Source organism: Aquarana catesbeiana, linkage group LG04, assembly GCF_042186555.1.
Source record: "Aquarana catesbeiana isolate 2022-GZ linkage group LG04, ASM4218655v1, whole genome shotgun sequence".
Classification (NCBI taxonomy): Eukaryota; Metazoa; Chordata; class Amphibia; order Anura; family Ranidae; genus Aquarana; species Aquarana catesbeiana.
Genome location: NC_133327.1, coordinates 319,778,196 through 319,799,927, shown reverse-complemented (window position 1 = coordinate 319,799,927; position 21,732 = coordinate 319,778,196). Strand labels below are relative to the sequence as shown.

General features: G+C 39.1%; 1 protein-coding gene across 1 annotated transcript in view; it reads right to left on the bottom strand.

The window, feature by feature from the left end:
• Window positions 1-21,732, bottom strand: part of LOC141141245 (dynein axonemal heavy chain 5-like) — a 334,052-nt gene that overhangs the window by 12,398 nt on the left and 299,922 nt on the right. The window contains exons 92-105 of the mRNA XM_073628924.1: window positions 20,552-20,713; window positions 18,701-18,817; window positions 17,114-17,238; window positions 14,533-14,743; window positions 13,578-13,763; window positions 13,277-13,474; window positions 11,603-11,701; window positions 9,734-9,845; window positions 8,687-8,817; window positions 8,480-8,594; window positions 6,061-6,221; window positions 5,110-5,226; window positions 3,751-3,966; window positions 3,383-3,544 (exon numbers count right to left, since the gene is read on the bottom strand). Coding sequence (XP_073485025.1) covers window positions 3,383-3,544; window positions 3,751-3,966; window positions 5,110-5,226; window positions 6,061-6,221; window positions 8,480-8,594; window positions 8,687-8,817; window positions 9,734-9,845; window positions 11,603-11,701; window positions 13,277-13,474; window positions 13,578-13,763; window positions 14,533-14,743; window positions 17,114-17,238; window positions 18,701-18,817; window positions 20,552-20,713 — 2,112 coding nt within the window. The remainder of the gene's footprint in view (window positions 1-3,382; window positions 3,545-3,750; window positions 3,967-5,109; window positions 5,227-6,060; window positions 6,222-8,479; window positions 8,595-8,686; window positions 8,818-9,733; window positions 9,846-11,602; window positions 11,702-13,276; window positions 13,475-13,577; window positions 13,764-14,532; window positions 14,744-17,113; window positions 17,239-18,700; window positions 18,818-20,551; window positions 20,714-21,732) is intronic.

The following is a 21,732-nucleotide window of genomic DNA, read 5'->3' as shown; positions in this document are numbered from 1 at the left end:
TGACCCCACCCCCCTCTGACGCACAGGGACTTGATGGGGACTTCCCTGTGGCATTCCCCGTGACGTCAGAGGGGGGCGGACAGGGAAGTCACCGTGCGTCAGAGGGTGGCGGGTTCACCGGGTGGCCCCGCCCTCCGTCAGAAGAGGAGAAGCATCACACAGCAGGAGCCTCCCACCATGCTGGATGCAGAGCAGCCCGAGAAGACGAAGGGAAGAAGACGCCGGCGCCGCGGAGGAAGATGCCGGACGAGAACACCGGAGGAAGAACCAGAAGATGGAGGAAGAAACTGAAGGAAGATAGAAGAAAGAAGATAGAAGAAAGAAGAAGCATTTAAATAAAGGAATTGTCAAAAACTGTCTCTTGTCATTTTTAACATTTTTGACACTTTTTTTGTGAAATGGTAAGCACCCCCTTACCATTTCACACAGGGGGGAGGGCCGGGATCTGGGGGTCCCCTTGTTAAAGGGGGCTTCTAGATTCTGATAAGCCCCCCGCCTGCAGACCCCCACAACCACCGGGCACGAGTTGTGGGGATGAGGCCCTTGTCCCCATCAACATGGGGATAAGGTGTTTTGGGGGACTACCCCAAAGCACCCTCCCAATGTTGAGGGCATGTGGCCTGGTACGGTTCAGGGGGGGTGCTCTCTCGTCCCCCCCTCTTTTCCTGCGGCCTGCCAGGTTGCGTGCTCGGATAAGGGTCTGGTATAGATTTTTGGGGAGACCCCACACCAATTTTTTTTTTTTTTAATTGTGGTGCGGGGTTCCCCTTAAAATCCATACCAGACCTGCTATAGATTTTGAGGGGGATCCCATGCCATTTTTTAAAAAAAATTTTGGCCGGGGTTCCCCTTAATATCCATACCAGACCTGAAGGGCCTGGTATAGAATTTAGGGGAACCCCCACGTCATTTTTTTTTTTTTTTAATTTTGGTTCGGGGTTCCCCTGTGGGGAATTCCCATGCTGTTTTTATCAATGCATTTTTATGTGTATTGTCGGAACGGCAATTCATTAATAGCCACGAGTAGTTTTAAATGACTTATTTTCCTTTGAAATGTCATTTTGCTGTCAGACTGTTCTAAACACGGGAAACAGGCGCCCCTTTACAGGCATACTATAGACACCCCCCAGGTACGAAATTTAAAGGAATATTACACTTTTATTGTTTCACTTTAAGCATTATTAAAATCACTGCTCCTGAAAAAACGGCTGTTTTTAAAACATTTTTTTTGCATTGATCCATGTCCCCTGGGGCAAGACCCAGGTCCCCAAACACTTTTTATGACAATAACTTGCATATAAGCCTTTAAAATTAGCACTTTTGATTTCTCCCATAGACTTTTAAAGGGTGTTCCGCAGCTCTCAAATTTGCCGCCAAACACCCAAATTTTCGCTGTTCAGCGAACTGGCGAACAGCCGATGTTCGAGTCGAACATGAGTTTGACTCGAACTCGAAGCTCATCCCTAGTGGTCAGTGTAAATCCCTCCTTACATTGGTGGTTACTGTGAATGCTACTATTACATTAGTGGTCAGTGTAAATCCCTCCTTACATTGGTGGTCAGTGTAAATCTCATTACATTGGGGCTTGGTGTACAATCCTTTTATTCACACTAGTGGCCAGTGTAAAGGCCCCCCTTACAGTGGTGGTCAGTGTAAATCCCTCCTTACATTGGTGGTTACTGTGAATGCTTCTATTACATTAGGGGTCAGTGTAAACCCCTATTACATTGGTGGCCAGTGTTGAAACTCCTCTTTATATTGGTAGTCGGTAAAAAAAAGAATTTTCTGTTTATTGATGGATCCCCTCACCTCCCCAGTCCATGACGTGCAGGCAGGTGGAGAGCGAAATAGCATGGATGGGGGCCCCCAAGAATATATTTGCACAGGGTCAAATCAATATTAAAGACAGCCCTGTAAAACCCACCGTGCCCCCCTCCATGACTTTTCTAGTAAGGTCAATAATGCAACCATCCTTCCCTCCTCTCATGCCAGGGTACTAGGTGTAATCCTAGACCCTGACCTGTTCTTTCAGACCCAAATCCAATTGTAGTCTTCACCTCTGTCACATCTCTAACATGCTTCCGTTTTTAACGAATGAATCCACTAAGCTACTCATTCACTTCCCTGTTATCTCTTGCCTTTACTATTACAACTCCCTTCTCATAGGCCTACCTCTCCATAGGCTATCCCCTCTTCAGTCTATCATGAATGCTGCTGCCAGACTCGTCTACCTTACCGATTCTTCAAAGTCTGCGAACCCTCTCTGCCAATCCCTACACTGGCTGCCGATCACCTAGCGAATTTAATTGACAATACTAACAACATAACAAGCCATTTACAACTCTGTCCTGACCTACATCACCAATCTTGATCTCCAAATATCACCCAAACGGTCCTCACCACTCCTCCTAAGACCTCCTGCTCTCAAGCTCCCTTGTCTCCTCCTCCCATGCTCATCTCCAGGACTTCTCCAGAACCTCTGCCAACCTCTGGAGCTCTCTACCTCTATCGGTTTGGCTATTGGCTATCTTCTGCTTTGGCTGCCTTTAAGCGACCCCTGAAAACTCATCTCTTCTGGGAAGCATATCACCTCCAACTAATCTTTTATCACTTCCATCAGCTCATTTTTGTACCAATTGCCCCACCCTATTACATTGTAAGCTCTTATGAGCAGGGCTCTCTTAACCCTCGTGTATTTTATTTTATTGTAACTGTTTCCTTTTTATATTGTAAAATGCTGCCTAAACTGTTAGTGCTATATAAATCCTGTATAATAATAATAATACACAATTGTTCCAACTCCTTTCCTGTACTGAAATAGCTTACTCTGATTTTACGGCACACTGAAAGCTTCACACAGTGGTCATTAGAAGCTGTCGCAAGTTAGATAAAGCCATCCTATTTCCCAGCTGAGGGACATCCAGCCTCATCTTGCCCTTGCCTTTCTAGCCTTACTGTTCCTTGCCTGCCCCATTCGTTAACAAGACTTGTGTTCTTGAAATTATCGACAATCAACATCACTTGTGAGCGTTACCTAAAGCAGCCTACATGCAAAGGCAGTTAGCCTAGGAATGCCTTCAGACTGACATTCACATAACAAGGAATTTTGACATTTGCATAAATCCTCCCAAGTGCCAGCCCACATCTTGCATCGGGGGCTGAGGGCTCTTGACATGAGGACTAAGGTAGGGTGCTGTGATGTTTTCAGGAAGTTATGTACAGCACCGTACCAGCAGCCATGATCTGGTGATATCACTGGGGCTAAAATAACGTGTATAATAAAAACAGAAAGGTTTACGCTGATAAATGCAACATATAAACAGATTAAGCTTCAGCTTTATGTGTGCAATACATTGCTAAATTACAATTACACATCACTTACATGTTCTTTGTCTCTCTGTGTTATTTCAGTTTTAAACACTACTGATTCTGCATTTCCAGTTCTCTCCGAATATCTGCGAATAGCTTCTTGTTTAAGAAGAGAGAGTAGACCCTTAGGATTATGAAATGCCCCAAGCCAGTATGTTGGCGTTTTTTCACGGCCCTGGTGATTTAGGAATAAAGTGGAGATAGCATGAATGTAGTAGAAATGAACAAAAACACCAAGGCCACAGTAAGCAGCAATATAATGCTTGAGGGTCATGGTTTAATTGACCAATCAAAATAATAGAATTAAGAAATTTGGATGTAAAGAGCATATATCTCTAGAGAATAAAACAATATGCATTATATATGCTTTGCTGTATTTACCAATTGAAGTATTTTCTCAAAATGAGCTACTCTCTGCTGTAGATCTTGTATCCATGAGGAGATAGACCAATCCGATGGACAGGGGAAGCTCCATTCCATCTTGAACCACTGTGTGGGAGCTTTCTTGTGATATAGATCATGCACAATTGTGATAGCATTGGGGTCAGATAGCTGATCACCAAATGTGTCGGGTGATTCAAGAGAATCTTTTATTACCTACGGAAAACAAAATAAAATTAAAGTCCTACTGAGAAATATATTAATTCTTCCTGCTTTGCTAAAGGTTTTTAAATTTCCCAATGCATGTATATACACGGAGATGCCAATAATGTTAAAATGGTTGTGAACGTGTCTTATTTATTAACGCATTTTTGTGCCCCCTAATATATGTATTTATTATAGAACCCCACAAGGTTCTAGGGAATCTGCTATGCAAAATGGCATCTGCTCTTGATTTTCATTATGAGGAAAAGCTGTGTAAGGACAAATCAAAGTGCTCTCTACCCATGATAGGACAGCTGCCTATCTCTAGCTTTTACTTCTTTGAACCCCCTGATTATGTGACTACTTAAAGCCTATCAGAGGAACACCAGCTGTCACAATCATTTTTTACTTCAGACAAACATCATAATTACCAGGTTTACTGCTTTGTATGCCTATTAGAGCAGTCAACCCCCAAAATTCACAGGGGTTATGTTTGTAGAGCACCCATGAATTGTGAAAAGCTGCAAATTTTGGATGTGATCAAAAAAATGCCTATTTTTCAACTTCTGGCACTCTGGTTCATTGCCAGAAGCCTTAGAAGGTGCAGGGCATTTGGGCGGCATCTTAGGGCTTTAAGAAGAACAAAATGAAAAACACGCGAACACTCAGCGAAACACTCGAGATAGCTACAAAGCAGTAAACTGTTATGATGTGGGAATGCTGGGCTGCATCTGCCAGAGAGGAAAAATCCATGAACGAATGAGGCCGCAAACGCTGAACCGTGACTGTATACCAATATCAATATCACACAGAGAGCAGAACAAATATTTTGCAGCAAATTTTTCAAGTGTGTGTAGTTGATAGCTTGGTATTGTCACAGCCTGCCCATGAGGCACAGTGCCCATTGTTGTTTAATGATAGATCTGTTGTAGACATACAGTATACTTAGGAGCCATGTATTCTTCTATTAACAATACAATACATAAGGCTCAATTCACAAAGCTAACACATCAGGAGAGGGACAGGTATTTTAAAAAGTGTCAGTTATTTTCAGTCAATGAGATTTGCAGTACAGTATACTGAAGTACAGTCAGCATTGTGAGTTGATCCTATTGTGTAAGGTATTATACTGTTTAACAATATTATAACACTCACATGTAAACTCCTTCTAATTTCAGACAACACTGATGTGAGATGTTGCAGTTCCTTCTTTAAAAACAGGTTGAAAGGGGTATCTCCACCAAGCTTTTTGATACGATCATTGATGAAATCCTTTAACCAAAGAAATGAAATACACAACTGCTTTATTATTTGTATATACAGTCTTTAGTAACGAAAATTAATTTTTCTTATTTCATAGTATTAACTAGGACAGTGATCTGTTCGAAATGTTAACCCCCATCTCCAAGGCAGTCCCACTGTGTACAAACGGCTGCTATATGCACAGGGAATGCCACGTGTTCTCAGGATCCTGCTAATATGTTATGTTGGATATTGTGAAAGTTAGCAGTTGCAATGTAAGGACAGGCCCTTTAATCTCAGCTTTCAGCCAATAAGGGGACCAGACCATTTTAGTATCTGTACTAATAATGGGTGCATTTTCTTTGGACAGTCCCTTAGTAAATGTACTTATTTTTATATACTGATATGAAATCTAATGCAACTGAATTAGACTTGCCATCAGTTAATGAAATGGCTACTAGGGATATCCTAACCTAGAAATACTTTAAAAGTTTATTTTTACATTCTGTTTCTATTACATGATACAACCAGGAATTCATACCATTGGATGAAAGGTCTAAAGTTGTTTTATATTCATCCTAAGATGGCCACATCTTTGCCTTCTGATTGGAACCACTGCTAGTAAAGATGTCCTGTCTATGAGACAGTTCGAGCTAGCAGAAGTGAATGATTTTGAGCTATAGGTTATATCAATATGCTCCCTACCATCTGCCTTCACCCACAAAGAAGTCATATGCATCAATCCTGAGTGCTGCCCAGAATGAGGATAGTATCCCATACAAAAAATGTGTCATCCTCTACTGTTATATTTTACCAAACACGAATAAGCCGTACTCATTTATAGTAACCTCACTGTATACATACCCGACTCCATCCACGTGGCACTTTGGAGAGAAGAGAAGCACACAGGTCATGAACCTCCGATAGCTTGGCTGTTTGTAGGTACATAATAGGAGGATTGACCAGATGGTCAGTTGAGGTAAAAGAGAGGGCACGAGGTCCTTGAACAGAAGCCGGTTTAACAGCTAGACACAAAACACAACATTCTTAGCAACTACTATGTATTTGTTTCCTCTAACAATTATAATGTATATAGAATATAATAAAGTCACTTCTAAACATCACCATGGAGAAAGGTTTGGTATTTTGTGTTAAGCCGGCCATATATGGATTGAAATTCTACCAGGTCAGCAGGGACCAGCCAAATTTCGATCCATGTATGGGCAGCGAGGCTGTACAGACGTCGATCTACCACTCAGGTTGTCAGGTTTTAGCCGGTAGCACTGAACAGGGTATTCTGACGGTGGGAAAATCTCCCTGCTGTCTGGATACAATATCTGAGTATGGAGGATTCCACGCTCTACATCGAGTGGATTGAACAACAAAAAAAAAAACCCATCTATGGGTTGTTTTATGAATATAGATCAGTATTCACTAAATAGTATGCCTTTTTTTTTACAATTTAAACCTCTGTATGGACAAACTGGGACATTCCCCACTCACACCTTTAGGCTAGGTTCACACTTGTGCAGCTGCGACTTGATCCGATTTTCTGTGCGATTTTGTAGTGTTTTTGGTGTGTTTTTCAAACTTTGTGCATTTTTTTTGTAAGAAGAGACTGGATTTTATACATAGAACTCTACCAAAAATGCACTAAACATGCATGGACATGCATTTTACATACGTTTTTGGGGTGTTTGCATTGCAGTCTATGGAGCCAAAATTGTGCTGCAACCACACTAAAATAGCACATATATATTTTCTAAAAACACGCTGCACTACATTGATGTAAATGGGCACCTTTGAAAATAATGTGATTTCCAGTCACATCTGAAATCGCCTTAGTGTGAACCAGGCCTAAAGAGAAATATCACTTTGATCTAAAAAATAAAACCGAATTATTATTAATATTATTTAAGACTTATATAGCGCCAACAGTTTGTGCAGCTCTTTACAAAATATAGGGACACAGTACAGTTACAATACAATTCAATACAAGAGGGTCCCAATCATTAGGACTTACAATCCAAAAGAATGAAGGTGTTCCACTGAAATATTTTTACTTTTATTTATTTAAAGTGGTTGTAAAGCCACTGTGTCTTTTTCTTAGAATCCTGAGTTATAGTAAAGTGAATGTAAACCCTCACATATACCCAGTGAAGTGAACAGCCTCAGATTATACACAGAGATGAAACAAATCTCCCTACATAAGTTTACATTTATATCTGCTGTCTTCAGCTTTCTATATTCTTTAGAAAGTGCACATTGTGTTAGAAATTTTCTCTTCCTGTTCAGCACTGGGAGTGTAGTCTTGGCATACACTGTGTGACAGCTGATTGGAGGAAAGGCACACACCCCCCTCCACATAGGCAGAGGAAGGAATGTGCTGTGAATAGACCAGCTCTCTGCTATTCTATTTATAGCACCCACCCTGACACAAATTTCAGGCTGGTTTTATCTCGTTTGTTGTAGAACTTGTCAGAAGTTATCATGCTGATAACAGAAGAAAGGAGCAGCAAAAACATACAGGACTTAGGGCTTTGACGAGAGATAAGAAAACTGCAGATATATGTGCCTACGTCAAATTTTATTAGTCAGGTTTACATCTACTTTAAGTTATGTGCCCCAGTGTATGTGCTTTATAGAAAATATGCAGTTTTATACCTTATTTCATACTGCCGTTCTCCTCCATCTGATAACTACAGTGGGAGGGGCTGAGAATCCCCTGCTGACACAAGTTGGGAGGAGGAGAGCAGAGGGCTGTCATGTGAGAGCTGAGCGGCGCTATGACATAAGGTATAAAGCTGCATATTTTTTAAAAAAAAGCATGTACACTAGGGTACATAACTTAATCTAACACAGTGGATTCTAGGAACAAGACACAGTTATTTTTGCAGCAGGCGGGGAGGGGTGGAGAGGAGATCAGCATAGAATAGCTGACATGCAGGGAGGGAGAGGGAGAGAGTAGAAACACAGGGATGATGGAGGCATGTAAACTGACCATGGATCAGCAGCCATGATAAACGTGATCAGTTTACAGAGGGGGGGGGGGGGCAGCACAAGGCAGGATCAACCAGGTATATTAGATTATACAAAGGAACAAATTACACAGCACAAGCAGTGTGCTAATGTCCATGCTTTAAATGGAACAGGATCAATTTTTTTTTTTTTTTTTTTTAGGGTTACAACCGTTTTAATCAACATCACTGGTAAGGTAAAAAAAAATACTGTTGCACTGTACATCAGGACTATAGCATACATTAATGTAGACATTTTGATGCACCTTTCTGGGATGTTTGTGTTGTTTTTGCAGACTGAACCCAATGCCTGTATGTAGTCCGAGAATCATAAAGTTGGCTTAAACTTATGATAACATAGTTTTGTTCACCAAAAGGAACCTGAAAAAGAAGTTAGGGGATAGTTGTATCAGTTTAGGTACGTCTTGGGTGTGTTGCTGAGTAATGCTGTATATAAGGTGCATAATTATTACCAATGGTGACGAGTGCATGTGAAAGGATTCTGGAGCATCCAGGGTATACGGAGGGATGGATTCCAATGCTTGTTTCAGAGAAGCAAGATTTACATCAGAGTTAAAGAAAGCTGTTGGAATCTTGAACCTTACTGTAAAAACAAATTAGCATAAAAAAATGTATGTAATGTGTATTTGAACATTGTTCTTTACAGTATGTCCAACATAGACAACACAAACTAATGACATAATAAGAACAGACAAGAGCATAGAGATTTCAAGAGTTTGGAAGGCTTCAAGCTCACATATGGATAAAGATGCAAAATGTACAAATATATATGGCTAAAATATGAAGGCAGGCATTGTTTCAAAAATGCTAGCTTCTTTACTGTCTAAAAGCAATATACAGGTAGTTTTTTTGGTCAGCCAAAGATCGGATGAGGTGGACAGAGGAATCTCCCCTGCCAGAACAATTTATTTTGACAGTGAGACTAGATTGATTGTAGACGCTGATCAACAAAAGTTTTACAACATGTTCCTTTGACAGAAGTCAAGTAGAGATGGCCACACACTGATTGTAACTAGGTCAATCCCTGCTGAACTGGCTGTACCCCAAACCCTCACCCTAACCTAATCTTAACTTTAAGGCCTTACCCTAACAAAAAATAATAATAAATGGATAATAATAATAAAAAAAGAAATAAATGCTGATGGAAAAGTTGAAAAACCTTGCAACAAATGATGCAACAGATAATAGTTTTCTCTATTGGTTAATAGAGGGCAAAAGCTCAAGAATGCTATATAAAAACACCAGAAAAATGTTCAAAGATGCTACACTCAGGTGTGAATGCAGTCTAAAGGGGGCAGTTAAAGGGGGAGGGGAGTGTTAAAAACATGGCTCAATCTTGCATTTTTATTACTCCCAACTGAAAGTTTAAATGTGCCCTTACTTGCCCTTTGTAAATTTACTAATAGTTCTAATTCAAAATAAAGAACAAACCACTACAAAACCAATACATTTCTAAAATATAAGGTTATCAAAGCAAAAACAGAAATATATTAACTTACATTTAGTGAGTTCATTGTCTCGCTTTGTAGAGTTAATGCTAATCCAGTAATCGATCATTGATGATAAAACTGTCATATCTAAATCATCTGAAACATTGCAGCCATAAATAATCTGATGAAAAAGAATACTTCACAAATTTAGAATGGTGCAATTACTTTTTATTCATGGCAGAGTTATACATGGGATCCATTATTGGATAAATCATTATGCAGAAGCATGTGAAATAAATTGTAAAAGACTGCTTCTTTCCAGTAATCATGTAATTCAAACACATATACTTGCCAATTACATACAGTTTGGGCCTGGTGTCCGTATGGGGAATACTGGTAAACAATATAATAATGAACATAATATAATGCCCATTATGAGCTACACACAGGAGGATGCTTTGATACCATACTAGTATAAATATTTTTTCAAATATTTTAAGCACTTTGCTTCAGATTAAAGGAAATCCTCTTTTCTGGGAAAAACAGCTGTCTAGAAATTCCAGGTCATAAATCTCGGATAGAAAGAGGTAATGCTCAAGGGGGTAATTTCCAAAAAAGCTTAAAGAATCCTGAACATCATCAGTAACTAGCATCTTTTCCCTGGTTTTGTTTAGCTACTGAAATTTAAATGCAGAGAAATAAGAACTGGCTGTAAAATCACTATGTAAATAACTTCAATGAAGAGGTTATTAACACATAGCTCCTGTTATCCAACCCCCTCTTCTCAAAGCACCAGAAAGATAATGAACTTGGCTCTTCCATACCACTGATGCCCCAAAATGTGGTGCAGCTATTGCACAGCAGAATTCACAAGAGATGCCTTGCTTATAAATTGCACTCTCCTTTCCTTGAACAGGGTATTGGTAAGGGTCCACAACACCTCTTACCAATTCACCTTGGAGCATAAGTTAAAAAACACATTCACCCCCGCTACTTTTCTGTACTATGACGTCAATAACCATACACTGGAAGAGAGCAACCCTCTCCTCTATTGTCTTTTGGAAGCATTTGGTCAATTCAAATTTCCCTTTATAGAAAGATACCTATGAAAATAGGGGCAGAAAGGAAAAGTTTAATAATTAATGAGCAGAATGGCTGGAGGAACCATCCACTGCTATGAATTTGGCAGCTTGATGTCTGTTTCTGAGATTTACTATGTGGCATGCTAAGGCTCCCTTATTTGTTCTCCACGCATTCGTTCCTGACATGATGAGATGCTCTGTTCACATAAATAATTGAATTGTGGACTGGCACCTGAGCCATTATGTTAGATACTGTACACTGTTAGTTGTAATTGTGTATATGATTTTTACAATTGACCTCACCCTAAAACCCCATCAGTATATATTTTTTTCTGATGTTTATCTGATTACCATTGCCAAGGCTACCCTTCTCTTTATGTCCTGGAAGCACAACAGGAAATCCTCCCAAGGAAGCAAATCATTTCTTAGACGGTTGTTATCCTAACAGGTTTCCTCAATTGTAAGATTTCTTTATAAAATTTTATATTTAACAACATTTTCTGTCCCACTGACAAGGGTCAACAAGAGAGGATGAAGCTCCCAACAAGGACAGCTATAAAAACCTAATGGAACAGGAAAAATTTTTAACAGAAACAAAGAAAAACTTGTTTTTTTTCAATATTTTCGGTCTTTTTTTATTTGTTGCGCAAAAAATAAAAACCACAAAGGTGATCAAATACCACCAAAAGATAGCTCTATTTGTAGGAACAAAATGATAAAAAATTTGTTTGGGTACAGTGTTGTATGACCGCGCAATTGTCATTCAAATTGCGACAGTGCTGAAAGGTGAAAATCGGCCTGGGCAGGAAGGTGTCTAAGTGCCTGGTATTGAAGTGGTTAAATATATTTTACATACCTCTGAAAGCAGATATCTCACGGCTGTCCATGATAAAGCCTTTCCTCCACCTTCATTATTACTGTCTTTGAATTCATCTTTAAGCACTTTAATGCTCTCCTGATAAGGAAATTCACAAATATATTATAGTGATTTGTGTTCTGTGAATCAACCTCAATATCAGGTTCTAGTGTTTTAACAATAAGGTAAAGTCCATTACATAGAAATATTAAGGTCAGTTGAACTGCTGCTCCTAGCCTTTTAGTGAAAGAGAGAAAGGAGACAGCGATGAGCAAATTATAGTCCTGTGCTATTGTGAATTGTGAACTCAACGTATCTGGGTCTGGGCCTGGACAGATTTTCCAAACAGTACTGAAGTTCAGGTGGCAAATCAAATCTCAGTGAAGTCATGGGAGCTGAGTCATTGAAATCAGTAATGGCCATTGTCTAAGCAAAAGGCTACCCATTTTCAAACAAATGGCATGTAAAAGGGCCATGGACTGACCTAGGGAACATGTACCAAATCTAAGAAAAAACATTTTAAATTTTATTTGGAGGAGAGCAATTTTGATAATGCTTAAAATGAAACATTATATATAAGAATTCCTTTAAAAAACATATCTGGGGGGTGCCCTTAAACTGCCTGTGAAGTGGCGCATCTGTGCAATGTATACAACTTGCTACAGCTAGACTGACATTTACAAATTAAAAATGCAGTTTCAATTTCTAATAAATGACAGCTCCCGACTGCGTCATACTGTTTGTAAACAAAGTGGGATGAGAGTCTGGTATGGATGTCAAGGGGGACCCCCACACAAAAAAAACAAATGTGGGGTAGCCCCCAAACCTGTGTTTGGACTGAACTAGGAGCCCATCCCTAGCGCTGTGTAGTAAGCTACAAGTACTGTCATTTGGTCATTAACAGCTCACGAACAATAATGCCCCGTACACACGGTCAGATTTTCCGATGGAAAATATGTGATAGGACCTTGTTGTCGGAAATTCCGACCGTGTGTAGGCTCCATCACAGATTTTCCATCGGATTTTCCGACACACAAAGTTTGAGAGCAGGCTATAAAATTTTCCGACAACAAAATCCGTTGTCGGAAATTCCGATCGTGTGTACACAAATCTGACGGACAAAGTGCCACGCATGCTCAGAATAAATAAAGAGATGAAAGCTATTGGCCACTGCCCCATTTATTGTCCCGACGTACGTGTTTTACGTCACCGTGTTTAGAACGATCGGATTTTCCAACAACTTTGTGTGACCGTGTGTATGCAAGACAAGTTTGAGCCAACATCCGTCGGAAAAAATCTTAGGATTTTGTTGTCGGTATGTCCGAACAAAGTCCGACCGTGTGTACGGAGCATTAGTCTGAGGCACAATAATATGGGACTGAGAAGCTGCTAGTCCTTAAACTTTCATTAGAACAGTCAGTGGATGTTTTTATATTATAAATAATTTGAAGTATTTTCTATGTTCAATACCCATTCTCTCTAAGTCAGATAACTAATTTGGAGACAAATAAAATAAACAAGTATATTATTGAAGTATTATGTATGTTCAATTCAAGTTGGATAACTAAATTGGAAAAAAAAATATATATATATATAGAATAAACAAGTATATTATTGCCTTACATCGATAAGTTATTGTTAGTTTGCAATTTACATATTGGGCATTGTGCATACCATTAATTCTTTACAGCCAAAACGCATCGTATCTGGACAAGTCCAGCCTGCTGAAATGCCATACATTGATCTTAAGCGACTAGCACAATGGAAAAAACACAGGTTGTGCAGTAATGCCGGCCACTCGGGACGAGGACTTGACACCAAGGTTTCATTGCTGACAAACTGCCAGGACTGAATGACTCCTCTTCTAATGTTCTGTAAATAAAACAAGAAACAACATACCAATTGGGTTTTATAAAGAAAATAATCAAAGCACAGTGTTGTCCATTGTTATGTATAAAACGTAAGTGTTCTTTACCATTGGCATATCCACAATGGTTTTTACAGTGTAATGAAGCATTCTTGTTGGCAGCTCTTCACTGGCTTGAACAGATAGCCACAAGCGGAAGTTTTTGTCTGGGTTCTTCTTTGACTTTAGGATCTCCCCTATTGACATCATTAACTTGACAGAATTTTGGAGGTTCTCTAAGAAGAGCCAACTACCCTATTAAATAATTACATCAGATATAAGCAGATTATTACATTTGGAAGTCAAGTTGGACTAGTATAGATATACATAACATTCAGCATAAAAAAAATGGATAAAAATTTTTAATTTTTATGATATTGTTCTAGGGTTGTGATTAACCATGCAATGGTTTGGAATCTGGGGACTCTAAAAACAGCTTCTGCCACCTTCTGCATTCCTGGCATAGTGCATAAAAAGCATTTTATTTTTATCATCTCAGACACAGATGTGCTGGGACGTGTTCTTGGTTAAATATTAACTTTTTAATTCTATGTTGGATGGAAATGATCTTGTAAAGAGTACACAAGATAGCACTGTAATGCATTGTCAACTGACATAAGACACAACCTTGTGCAGTGGTTTATTTGAGTATGTTGCATTAATGATCTGTGCTTTGTGTGTGTGCATGACAGACTCCATTCATCACAAGTATATGGTTGCCATTCTGCAGATAGTGGAAAATACTTCAGTATAATAATGTGCCCAGTGTCCTCTAAATCAGGGTTGATACCCCTATTGTCATTGACATCTATCAAGGACAGCCAAAAAGCTGGTAAGGGGAAAGTAAATGGAAGCCTTTGATACATTCTTGTAGAGTGAACAAAGAAGTAACAAAAGTATACTTAGCATATAGCTTTATCATTGTATTTATAAATCATCATTAGACAATCAAAAAATGTTTTATGAAGAAGATGGGTTTTCTACGGTCAGAAAAGTTGACTCAGATATTATTTTTTATTTTCACCTCTGACATGGCATTTATGAGCAATTCATCTATTTCTTCATCAGGCGTACTGATGGGGAATATAGTTATCTTCTGGCTCTTCCGCTCTGCAAATTCAAGGAGTAAGGTGCGAGGCAAATTACAGTCACTGCTATATAGAAGTAGCCCTGGCTGATAAGGTGACATCCATGACAAAGAGGTCTGAAGATCAACAACTGCATCTGATGTATACCTATAAATGTACATAATAAATACATTTATTATTTCCCTTATATCCTTTTTTTTACTTCTATTGTCCTCGCTTTGAATTTCTGCTTCCATTATAGCATTTTATAGCAACTTATCTTTATACTTGTGCATTTTTCCATTTAAAAAATGAATAAGGCTAATACAAGGCAAATAAAAATACCACATTTAATGATGAGGCTAATCAGTAAGGAGAGTAGAATAACAGAAGTGTCACCAGTACACCAAATTGATGCAAAAAGCTGTAGCATTTAATGGAAAAAATTTGTGATACCATGTTTTGGGGGCCACAGAGGGCCCCTTCATTAAGGCAGCGGTAGTGTTACTACTGCCTTTGATGAAAAGGTCTCTGTGGCCCCAATAAGCTACATACAACTTTGCGGCAATAAATGTCCCTGTGATAACCTGCAGTCATGCATGACTTTCATAACAAACAGCTAAAATCTCTCTCTACACTAACCTTGGACCTACCGCAAGGTCACGGACGGTTGTGGCAATATCTACAGCTAGGTAGGTTTTGTTCACTCTCCAGAAAAGCCTCCCCTCATGGGGAGTTAACCCTGTTTAAAGCTCTGTGCCTCCAAAAGGACAAACCTTTGGACAAACCGTATTGTCTTATATATTGTAATATACTCTATGATATGCTGCTTCAGCATACAAACCCAAGTATCCCCTATTTTATCTTTGCATGGGAAAAGGACCTAGGCACTCAATTTTCAGCAGACAAAATACAGAAAGTGTTCCTATTGACACATAAGGCCTGCGCCTGAGGAAAAAATATTACACAAGATCCTTACATGGTGGTATCAGTACCCTGTCAGAATCTGAATTTAAGCCCAGGATATTTGATGTTTCTGGCAGTGGCTCTTTTTACTGGGCCACCTGAGATGCTGGACAGCTCCCAGCCTGATCTCTTGGACAAACTTTCTATGTACCTTTCTGGTGAATTTTGAACTTCTTGTTCCTCTTATGAACTTCCTAATTAAGTCATGTCTCAGCACTACCTGTTTGCAAGATTATTTTGCTCTATTCCAGCCAATATCTTGCTCCTTGCTCTCCTGCTGATGTCTGTATCTTCCCTACCATTTGCCATGGACCTTTGGCTTGTTCATTGACTACACTTCCACTTGATCCCAATCTGCAACCACTTGTTACCGACCTTTGGCTTGTTCATCAACTAGGCCTCTGCTTGATCCCTACCTGGTACATCTGTTTCTGGACCCTTGCTTGCTCACCTCCTGGTGGGGCAAACCTAAGGACTGCAACCTGGCACTAGCTAACTGCAAAACCCATCTCAACCATCAGGAGATGGTGAAGATAGGTTAGTGCTTAGACCCTGTGTCTCAGGTGAGCCCATGTTAGATGGACCTGGTGGTGAATTTATCCTGCTGGTTACTGTGAGAACCTTTCTACTGCTATAACTACTGGCCTTCAAGCTTGACCCCTGCTCGTGACATACCACCCAATGCAATATAAGATTCTTCGCTCCACCCCATAACATGCTGGGAAGGTCATATTAACTTTGCTACGCACTGGTGTTAATTTGCTCTGATTCATGTCTTTTGGTCCCATATATTCCAAATCTAAGACATGGTCATAGATATACACACACACCTGCATCCCCTTCAATTACTTTATTCCCAAAGCTCACTCTTTCTTACATGCTGCCAGGAATGTGATCCTGAGACACTGGAAATCAACCTCCTCTTTCACAATTTCTGAGTGGTACATTGAGCTAACCAGCCTTCAGGTCTAGAATAACTGTTAGCCCAACACCAAGATAGGTGCTTTACTTATAAATTCAATTTAAATGTATGGTTCGTCTTCTCCTGTTCCCCACATTTCAAAAGCCTGATGCATACATGTTTATTGCTTCATTTTGTTTTTTACTTTGCTTTAAGGTCTGTACGTTCTATATGCCTCCTTTTTTTGTATTTCTTTTAAATAAATAAACCTTTATTCTTAAAAAAATAAAAAATACCCTGCTTTTTGCATATTTTCCATCCACTAATGATGTTTCTGCATGTTTTTCTTTGCTAAAATTAGTTTGCCATTGCAGCACCCACACATGTGAAGGTGTTTATGGCTGTTAGGAGTGCCCTGGATCATATGAACTTACATACAATCATTAAGGAGCTCTCATTAAGGCCTCATGCATTGCAATACAACATTTAGATTTGACAGTTATATTTATGCAGAAAGAAATACAGTATATGAGGAAGGAAGAATATGTAGTGCAAAAGTCTCTACAAGTAATTAAAAAATAGGTTGAACAGAATATTAATGTTTTCTATACTAGTAGTGCACATAATTTATCACGGAAAAAGTTCTACTGAATACTCCATTGCTTACTTACATCTTCCCCAGAATTGCACTGATATAGTTGGATGCTGCTGGCAGAATCCTATCCATCCTTACAGCTCGTAAGATCAGCAATCTATGAAGGGCATTTAGTCCATCCATTCCATCAGGCCATTTAACCTTAAAAACAAGGCATTAACATCAACATACCAACTTTAATTTTACAGTAGTAAAAATCAAATCATTTTATACAGGAAAAGCATCTACTCAAAAAATAGAAAGAAAGCAGTATATTGAAAGGAAATGTTCAGCTTGGTAGGACAATTGGGGTATCTAAACAATAGGTTTATTCAAACAAATTCATTCACTTATTCTTAGAAAATAAAGCAGGGGGCATTTCTCAAGCAAATTAGCAACACAATTAGTTGCAAATAAGGTTGTGTCTCCTTCAGCAAACTCCAAAAAGTTTACAGACCTGTTTGTCTGTATTCCTGGACAGCCAAGTGTGACCGTTTTCAAAGTTCTGACACATTTGACCAGGTAAACATTAGATCCTTATTCAAACAGTGGCAACAGATTAGGGTAATATACAGGCTCTCCTCACTTAACGACCAGGTTCCGTTCCAACAAAGTAATCAATATTTTAAACATTCTTAACTGAGCCTGGGAAGGAAACAAGTCTTCTCTGTTAGAGATAAAGCCCCCATTTCTACTTGCCAACGTGGGTCCCACGGACCATAGCGGAGCCAGGTTCCACCGTTGGAGGAGAGGAGCCGGACAGACGTTTGAATCTACCACCCTCGCCAGAGTGTTTCCTCTTGTCTGTGCCAACTAGACCTCCGTAACAGAGGTCCTACGGTTCTGGTAAGCGGCCATCCGGCATTCCTTATCATCTGTTGGCTATAGTGTGGGACTACATTCTGGAAAGGACTTATTGGGGGTTTTTCCACTTATCTTCTTTTTACTGATCCTTATATTGGACTATAGAACACTCCATGGACCTATTTCCTTGTTTTTACTAGTATATTTTTTATTTCCCTTTTTTATCTCAACACATATCCTAACATAGGTTTAATTCAGATAATTCTTTTTAGTTTGCTGGTATATGTTCTTAGTTGATTGTTTTGTTCTGACAGGACATACATTGCACCTTTTTGTGTTACTATTTTGCACATAATAAACTAATTTTTTTGTTTGGGTTGCACATCTATTTTCTCACATTACCCACATAATCTGGAACACCTAAATCTTAATTTATGGTTTTGAAGTGGTGGTGTACTTACTTTTTCCACATAACAAATCACATGAATTTTATGTGAAATTTGTTCAAGTATATCACAATTATCTGTAGACACTGGTTTAATAAAGATTGAATGTTTGCCTGGTCAAATATTTTTAAACAAATCACCCATGTTCATGGGGTGGGTATACCCTACAACATGACTATAAATCGCTGTTTACTTTCTCTTGCTATTTATTAAAAAAATATTTGGCAACACCACCAAACAAATTGATTATCCAAAATGAAATTACACAATAACGCTAGAAAATCAATGGTTTCCATTAAAAATGTAATATATTTAAACGTTAAATTTAAATGTGAATACTGCATGAGTGTAGTCAATAATGTATTTATAATCACCTTGGAAGGGTTTTCAGGCTGTTCACTCTCACAAAATGTTTTCCAAGTCAGATCTTTCCCATCCTTGTACATACGATCAAAGAGGTCTCCAAACCAGTCAAAGTATGTGGCAAGAATCTTTACCAAATAAAATGACACATCAGCATAGCTTAATATTATTTTTAAAACAAGTGATTAAAAAATAATCTGCTTTGGCCAAGGAAAGACATCAAAAAATGTTCTGAACTATCATTTGGAACACACCTCAAAAACGCTTACTTTGTGTTGAGATGCGTTTGTTTGGATGCAGCATGACCTATTCAGGTGCATTTCAACTGAAAACAAAGCGAGTCACATGTAGCCTTTTCTTTAAATGGAGAACACAGGGTTTGACTAGAACACCTGTTGACATGACCACTTACACACATCCAACATTTATAAAGAATGCACTCCTTGAATGGAAAGCTACTTGAGAAATAAGGCTCATTGCTGATAAATGTAAAATTCTGCAATTGGGGTCTAAACAGTCAACAAATCATACAATCTAGGGAGAATTGAATCCCTGATGGAAAATGTGGATATCCTGGTAGATCTTAGACTTATCTAACAATACTAATCTGCAGCTCCTACAGCAAAAAACTTTTTTGTATTAAGAGCCCTTTCACACTGAAAGCGCAAGGGCGTCGGCGTCATTTTAGAAGCGCATTTTGGCTGCTAGCGGGACGCTTTTGACCCCCGCTAGCGGCCGAATAAAGAGTTAAAAGTGCCCCTGCAAAGCTCCGCTGCCGAGGTGCTTTGCAGGCGGATCGGCGACGCTGCCCATTGATTTCAATGGGCAGGGGCGCTTTGGGAGTGGTGTATACACCACTCCTAAAGTGCCTCAAAGAAGCTGCTTGCAAGATTTTTTTTTGAGGTCCTGCCAGTGCAATGCCACACTGGGATTGCAGATGAGGCCTTTTTCAGGCGCTAATTTTAGCGCTAAAGCGCCTGAAAAACGCCTCCAGTGTGAAAGGGGTCTTAAAGAGAAACAGATATAATCATCCTCCCACACAAAGCAATATTAAGACCTCATATTGAATATGCAGTTCATTTTCAAACACAAGTTAACAAAAAAGATGGGAAGAGTGCAGAGAAGGGCAACTGATTTAGTTGGGGGTACAGAGGATCCCAGCTAAGAGGAAAAGTAAATTACCTGAATTTAGGCTCTCTTCAAAAGAGGTAATAAAAGGGGGATTATGCAGACCTAATACACATATATAGATAGCCCATATAGTTAATTCAGTAGATGTTGTTTAATTTAAAGACATTAATAAAAGAGGTTTAACTTTTACAGACAGAAAGGGTTCTTTGCTGTAAAAACCTGTTTAGAGGTGGAATATTCTTCCCCGGGAACTGGTTCTAGCAGACTTAAAATGTTTCCTACAAGAGACTGCATTTCTAAAAGCACAAATTATACATGAAAACTAATGTTTATAGGAAAAAAGACTGAAATTCTGATCCCAAGAGTTATCCATTAGCCGTTGAGGAGCAGAAAAATACTGTACATAGTTCCCTGTTAAGGATTTTTTTTTGCCTTCCTCTAGATCATCTGCAGGTTTATGGTTTTGAAAAAGCCATGTTTTACTGTAGGTAGCATTTTAGATTCAGTGTAAAGGGTGTAAGGTTTTAAACTGCTAGAAGCATTCTCCAAATTTCCTTTAAATCTTTCAATAAAAGCTGAATTAATTGCTACTAAAGACCAATATACTTCAAAAGTCCCATAAACAAATGTATTCTTTTTTTTTTTTTCGATTTGAATCAATTTACACTTCATGGCAATGACTATATGATTTGTATCAAACATATTAAAACATATACTTAAAAAAAGCTTACCTGTACATTTTTAAAATGCTCTTCACTGAGCCAGTCAAATGGGTTCTTTGCTTGCTGCCGGGATTCAGACACTTTGCTACCCTGGAGCACTGCGGCACATAGGTCAGGCAAAATGAAAAACTCTCTCTCCCCTGGTCGTATTCTGCCAAGTGACTGTTCCACCTAGGACCAAGCAAGTCATTTAGTAACCTGTTGCTGTACAGACAAGCATAATTCAAAAACTAGGTGAAAGGAAGAGTGATTGTGCTCAAAGCAGCCAATCAGATCTTGGATTTTGTAGCCAACACTACACATCTGGGATTTTCTTTCTATGGGTCAGTGGCACTTTCTACACTTTTGCTTAACAGTTTATATATCAACTTCAAGACAGCAACTCCCTCCAACAAGAATTTTTCAATTTAAAGCCCAACATAAGAGCTTCAGGTCTCAATGATACCAGCACGGGTGTCATGTCTCCATACCCCTGCTCCTGGCCAATTGCAAAACAAACCCTAGGGCCATGTGTTTTGTGAATGGCCAGGAGGAAATGGGTAGGGGATGTCAAGACACAACACTAGCACTGGGGTCTATGGAACCTGCCTTGCTTAAATCTGTCATGGGCTAAGAAGTACAGAGGGAGCTGTATTACAGATATCCTAGCAACTACTTATTACACAGTAAATGAAACACTGCATGGTGGGGGTTTGCAGCCTGGTATGGGTCTTGTGCTCAGAGCTGTGCTTTAAGATGGGCAGCATTTGATTGAACTACCAACTCCTACTGGTTTCTTATCTCTCTTTTAGTGGCAAGATCTCCTGGATCTAAAAGGTGATATTCAGTCATAGTTGGTCTCTCCAATTCTGATGGGGATATCTCGCTAGTGGAATCCATGAGAGATATGATGTTGTATAAGCCATGGGCTTGACTTGCTGGCAACCAAAAAAATTTAAATGTACAGCAATGCACCATACCAATAGTTGTTGTTTCCAATACCATTCATTTTATTTGGCACCCAAAAGCATCAAGAGATCTCACTTAAATGGCAGCACTACCGTGTGTAGATTTCTGAAAATTGTGCATATTCATTTTTTAGTGCGGAACATTGGCAGCTCATGTAAATTAATTCAAGGCAAGTTAATTCTTGTGGGTTAAACCGTTAATGCATAGAGCTATGAATGGGTCCTGAAAATGTAACTTTTTTT